At 30.2% G+C, this 6,000-nt stretch overlaps 1 protein-coding gene across 15 annotated transcripts; it reads left to right on the forward strand.

Annotated features, from left to right (window-relative positions):
* The first annotated feature begins 2,036 nt into the window (after positions 1-2,036).
* LOC116003032 (catalase-like) lies at positions 2,037-5,697 on the forward strand. Of its 15 annotated transcripts, none has more exons than XR_004094598.1 (7): positions 2,037-2,246; positions 2,450-2,507; positions 2,617-2,722; positions 2,836-3,117; positions 3,743-3,802; positions 4,606-4,706; positions 4,879-4,928. XR_004094598.1 is itself a non-coding variant. In XM_031243217.1 (6 exons), exons 2-5 carry the CDS (start codon positions 2,672-2,674, stop codon positions 4,611-4,613), a joined length of 303 nt encoding a protein of 100 aa, XP_031099077.1. In that variant the 5' UTR covers positions 2,037-2,246; positions 2,617-2,671; the 3' UTR covers positions 4,614-4,706; positions 5,272-5,697. The 15 variants fall into 15 exon arrangements, 3 of the variants coding, with proteins under 3 accessions (XP_031099077.1, XP_031099076.1, XP_031099075.1); XR_004094599.1 differs by having other exon boundaries at positions 2,038-2,246; positions 2,621-2,722; XR_004094593.1 differs by having other exon boundaries at positions 2,038-2,246; positions 2,450-2,498.
* Positions 5,698-6,000: the final 303 nt, after the last annotated feature.

Consider the following 6,000-nt stretch of genomic DNA (forward strand, 5'->3'; position numbering starts at 1 on the left):
CATTCCCAGCCAGGGACGGGGACGGGGTCGGGGTTTCGGGAACGGAGATGGGGAGTATACTCCCGGTCCCCACCCCACCCCGTTGCCACCTCTAATTGTTAAACATATACTACGAATATCTTAGAGTATACTATTGAGTTAAATTAAATAAGTAAGTACTCCACTCAAGTACTCTTATTAAATTAAATAAATTATTAACTACACCAAAAAAAAAAAAAAGTTACAGCATAACACATGCATAAACATTCAATAACACATGTATGAACATCTCCTATATAATCTTGCATTAATATACTTTAAAATATTTATTTAAAAATAAATATTGGACATCGCGCAATATCCATAAAAAATTAGTATATCTAAAAACATAATAAATGTGAATTAAGGTTATACCCCTCATTTATATCCGTTTTTTCCGTTAAAGTTTTTTTGTACATTATGCTATAAAAGTTGTACTATATAATATTTTGGATAAATATACCCCTACCGTTATAACTTCCGTTATCTTTTCCACTATTGTTACTATGCACATGCATCCACCATATATTTTCTTATCTTCTTCAATAATAAGAGTTATATGTTAGTTATTTTAAAAAATATAAATATCCAATTTATAAAAATATTTTACATTATTATTATTATTATTATTTAATATATTAAAATTTAAATAAATTTAAAATTTTAATATAAAATACTAATATTGGGCACCTATTTTTTACGCATCGCCTACAAGAAAAATTAGTATATATATATAATATCAAATGAGACCACCGGCCACTTTTGACTTCTACACCAACTTAATATTCGCATTACGTCTACTTTGGAATTTTCAAACACACACAATTAAAATCAGTATCACAACGTTTATCAGTTCTGATCTATGGGGTGGATAGGATTGACTGATTGAGCATCATTCTTGTCAGTCAAACCTTTGATTAGAAGAAGAGGAGAAGAAAACAAAATTTCACTTCTGTCCAACGGCGGATAACAACTTAACAACTGGATCCCCATGATGGGAACTGGCCGGAAAGATATCCATTTTCACTGGCATTTTTAAAAAACCAATAAAAATAATAATAGCCACCGTAAGATTCGATAAAATTGAAAAACATGCATGTTAATTACAGTAATATGATGTATTGATACTCCGTACATTTTATTGATGTTACTATACACTATAGTAATCGTGATTGCATCTTTACAAATACTAGTATTGTCCCGTGCGATGCACGGTTAAATATTAAAGATTTGCTTGTAATTAATATTAAAATGAATCAAAAATGGTTTTATTTATTAGATGCGAACTATAATAAAGGTATTTGAAGTAAAAAAAAAAACATGAATAAAAATTCAATATTTTTTAAAAAATAAATTATCATTGTATATTATATACCTAGCAAAATATTACACATTATTAAATTTCATGATAAACAACGTTAGTGGAAGCTTAGTTCTCAACGGTCAGTGTTCTATATTGAACCTCAAAATCGAATAGTCGCCAAACAGCCTCGGACGTCGAAACATACCTACAATCATAGTACATATATTTCTAAGTTTTAATTTTTATTATTTATATTGATTCTATTATACTAATGTATAAATATAAATTTGTATTCAAATATAAAAATTTGACTGCATAAGATACCAAATATAAAACATTATAATTTAATTATTTTTTCATAAAATAAATATACATATGTGGAAGGAATAGAGATGGTCCAAATATCATTTCTATATATATATATATATATATATATATAATCCGTATAAATAAATATATGCATGTGTATGTGTATACCATCTACATAAGACCTAACAACTATTTATAAATGTGAATAACTATTAATCACCATCACCATTTTCTAAATAATAATAAAGAAGATCCAAAAAATTAAAGAATACAAACAATACTTATATACATATTTATATAAATTCTAACCCAATTTAAAACATAACTGCCTACTAATTAAATAAATATTTTAGGCCCAAAATAATCTATTTTAAAGTCCAAATACCATAATAAATAAAAGCCCAACCCATAGGATAACCCTAGCCCACATATAAAATGGAGAAAACGTTTGGCATTTCAATCTGGCAATCTCTCGTTTTACTTTTATCGCGTTTGGCGATTTCCGGCGGTGCAGGACCTGCTAGGCGGCCCGTCTTCTCCGGCGATTTAGGTGGATTCTCCTCGTGGTTGTCTTCGGCGTATCCCGGTGGACCTGGGGCAGAAACCTAGACGGCCGGTTAGGGGTTTTCCTCTCTTTTTGATTATTCACAGAGAAATATCGGTCGATTCCATTTCGAATGATCTTGATAAGTATTTTCATATGGATATATTTATATTTATGTTTCTCTGTGTGCTTCAAAAGAGTTATACTTCCTAATCTTAGATGTTCTTGCTACGAATTCAGATATTATATAGCATTAATGTGTGCTTACTTTACAGTTTTGTAGAATATGGGTAAATATCACCGAAGGATCACTGGGTTTTTGATGTATGAACTGTAATAGCAATAGCTTACATTTTAAATATTGTTTATTTGAATTGATTACATTTCTAATATGAAATTTGAGACTAAAGCTCGGTATTTTAATTATGTTTTATTGCTCTAGGTAGATTTGGGATTCAAAAATTCCCAAATCGGAGCTATAAAGTGCGATCTGGAACATGCATGACCATATCTGTAAGATTTGGAACCTAAGAACTGGACATGCACAGGTATACACTACTCTTTTTACTTTGATTAAACTTTAGTTTGTTTCACAGCAACTGTTTTTTTGCCTAGGATATTCGTTTCTGCATATCCAGAATATTTCTATCAATTTGTACAGGAGCAATTCTACTTGAGGATTATCACTTGGTGGAGAAGCTTGCTAATTTTGATTATGAAAGGATTCCAGAATGTGTTGTACATGCCAAGGGAGAAAGTGCCAAAGGTTTTTTTGAGGTATAACTCATGATATTTCTCATCTGACATACGCTGATTTTCTCCGGGCACCAGGTGTACAGATGCCTGTTATTGTTTGTTCAGTTCTCCACTGTTATCTATGATTGTGGAAGCCCTGAAACCCTCCGGGATCCCAGAAGCTTTGCAGTGAAGTTTTATACCACAGGTATGCTGATGATTTATTTCCAAGGTTCATAGCATGCTTGTGCAGTGAACTTATCTTATTTTTCTTGAACACAGGATCACCAATTAAGTTTTAATTCATTTTGTTAATGTTCATAGCTTTTGATCTTTTTAATTCTTTGTATAGTTTTCTGTTACTGGACGTTCTACTGTGCTGTATAGTTTTAAATGACATCTTTACGTAATGTTAGTGATTTGTTTGGGTATGTAGAGTAACTTTGATCTAATGGAAAACAATTTCCCTGTTTTCTTTATTCATGATGGAATGAAGTTCCCAGACATGGTCCATGCACTAAAACCAAATCCCAAGTCCCACATACAGGAAAACTGAAGAATCCTTGATTTCTTCTCTCATCATCCAGAGAGTTTGCATATGTTCACCTTCCTATTTGGGTGACCCACAGGATATATGCACATGGAAAATGTAAAAACCTTTAAAAAAAAAAACAAAAAGAGAAGAAAATAGGAGCAAACATTACTAAATAGCAGTAAAGATGAAAACAAACTTTTTCAAAATTGTTCTTTGGCGTAATCTTAGCCAAGTTTAATACAATATCTATTAAATAGAGATTATTGTGACATTATACTCTTTTTAATTATCTATGCAGGCCGAGTAAAAATACCATAGCAGATGCATGCTCACTATTTCAGTTTCCACTTCAGCTAAGGTATGTGACTTAACAATTAAATAGATTTACTAAAATGTTGATGTGCTCAATAGTGCCAACAGAATTAAATGTTTATGTGCTGAATATTTATGTAACTGAGTTAAAGTGTCCATTGGTTAGAATTTCAAATAAAGGTAGCTTGTTGAGTTAGTGATTTTGTTAAGTTAGCTAATCAACTATTAAATATTAGGTTTTATATGTAGTCAGTTGTACGCAACCATGAAATGTAAAATTGCCACATATCTTCCAAGACATAATAAAATTGATTTGAATATTTTAATCATTAATAAAGATACCATACATGATTTTTCATGAAACACTTTTTTCATTTAAAGATGAAAAAGATGTTAACAATCCTACAGAACACTAAATGAAATACATTAACTCTAAAAAATTACATTAGCTATTAACTGATGTGGGTATTCTCAAAGTTCCCTTCTCTAAATATTTTAATCATTAATAAAGATACAATACAGGATTTTTGATGAAACACTTTTTTCATTAAAAGACGAAAAAGATGTTAACAATCCTACAGAACACTAAATGAAATACATTAACTCTAAAAAAAATTACATTAGCTATTAACTGATGTAGGTATTCTTAAAGTTCCCTTCTCTGGATTGGAAATGATAGTCCTCAAGCATTGATTCTGTGCTCGATTATAAGCCAAATATTAACAGAAAATAATAATATATGTGCACTGGATATTGTAAAATTATAAAACATTATGTTGATCCATTCAAGAATTCAATAATACTAAAGGAATTATATGTTTAACATGACTTTTTCCCTTTTTTCAACAGGAAGTTGATGAGAGAGGTTATCACACATGCATAACAGAACAACATTTTAGACTCAGATGTAAGGCACTACATCAACACAAAGTTTAAAACAACAATATGAGGTATATTTACATGATATGTTGATAAAATATTACTTATCAAGGAAAATGTTACTTTAATCATTTTAATTTGCATTATTGTGTTGGCTAAAATACTCTCATATTTCTCACCCTTAATCTGTTGTATGTGTTACTTCCTCCTTTTTAATAGTCATTTTTGTCCCATGAAATTCAGAATGATATTAGGAAACATTGTCCCATGAAATTCAGAATGATAGTAGGAAACATCCACTAAGGTTAGAGTCCTTTATTTTCTTTCTTTTTTCACATACTTTAGTTATCCTTTGATCTACTATAATCCCTATCAGTTTTGTACTTGCCTTCTGGGATGTATATTGGACGACCAGCCCCCACTGGAGTCCAAAGCTTCATTCAGACAAATAAATTTTTTTTTTTTTTTTTTTTTGTAAAAAGAGACTAATGATAGACATTGTATATACTAAAGCCAGGTATAAATTGAAATCAGCTAGCAATTGTGTTTTTATATAATATATATAGATAGAGAGATAGATAGATTTTGATACCTCATTTGATTTTTCATTTTTCCAGAATTCTATTCTTTTTGTAGTCTGCCGTTTGTCATCAGCTCACCTCCCTCCTGTAAAAGGCTCGTCTTTGGAGTTGTTCCCAATTCTAGTCCTCATGGTTACGATGGATGCTACTCATTTTCACTCTTTCCAAAACACATATATATATAGGAAAGTTCATTTTAAAATCTTCTACTATAATAAAGCAGAACCCTATGAAAAATAAAAATAGATAAAAAGTTCCCGCCTAAAAGAAGCTGCATCTTGAGTGGAAGGTAATTAGTGACAGCAGTAAACATCTATAATAATCGAGCCCACACAAAATGCAGGCGTTTTAATTCCTTTTGTCTTGAAACTGATATTTAAATGTCAAAACTTGAAAGCTTGCTTAAAAGCTCTTCTTATACTTAAACTATTATTTAAGTCATTAATACATGTGTGAACACAAAATGAATTTAAATGGGAAATGACTGTTGAAATCTTCAAAATTAATATTAATTTTAAAATGAACTTTCTGTCAATAAATCCCTCAACCCATTAGATAATAATTTTATCACAATCTTAGAATTTATAAATTTAGTTCAATTATATTTCTAAGTTTTCATGGTTTGCATTGGCAAAACATGTATTTAGTTACTTCCCAAAATTTAATCACTTTTATTAATTATTTCGCGAATCTTGCTCGGTTATTTGGACTAACTGTAGTAAGTTACGTGATATATTCGATATACTTTTTTTGGTTTCCAAGAGTAAAATGTACCTCTTCAAGC

This window comes from Ipomoea triloba, chromosome 13 (genome assembly GCF_003576645.1).
Source record: "Ipomoea triloba cultivar NCNSP0323 chromosome 13, ASM357664v1".
Taxonomy (NCBI): domain Eukaryota; kingdom Viridiplantae; phylum Streptophyta; class Magnoliopsida; order Solanales; family Convolvulaceae; genus Ipomoea; species Ipomoea triloba.

Coding starts and splice junctions, on each gene's coding strand:
- LOC116003032 (XM_031243215.1), top strand. CDS start 2,672: ATGCATGACCATATCTGTAAGATTTGGAACCTAAGAACTGGACATGCA. Junction 2,723..2,789: donor TAAGAACTGGACATGCACAG/GTATACACTACT, acceptor TTTTTTGCCTAG/GATATTCGTTTCTGCATATC. Junction 3,118..3,742: donor AGTGAAGTTTTATACCACAG/GTATGCTGATGA, acceptor TTATCTATGCAG/GCCGAGTAAAAATACCATAG.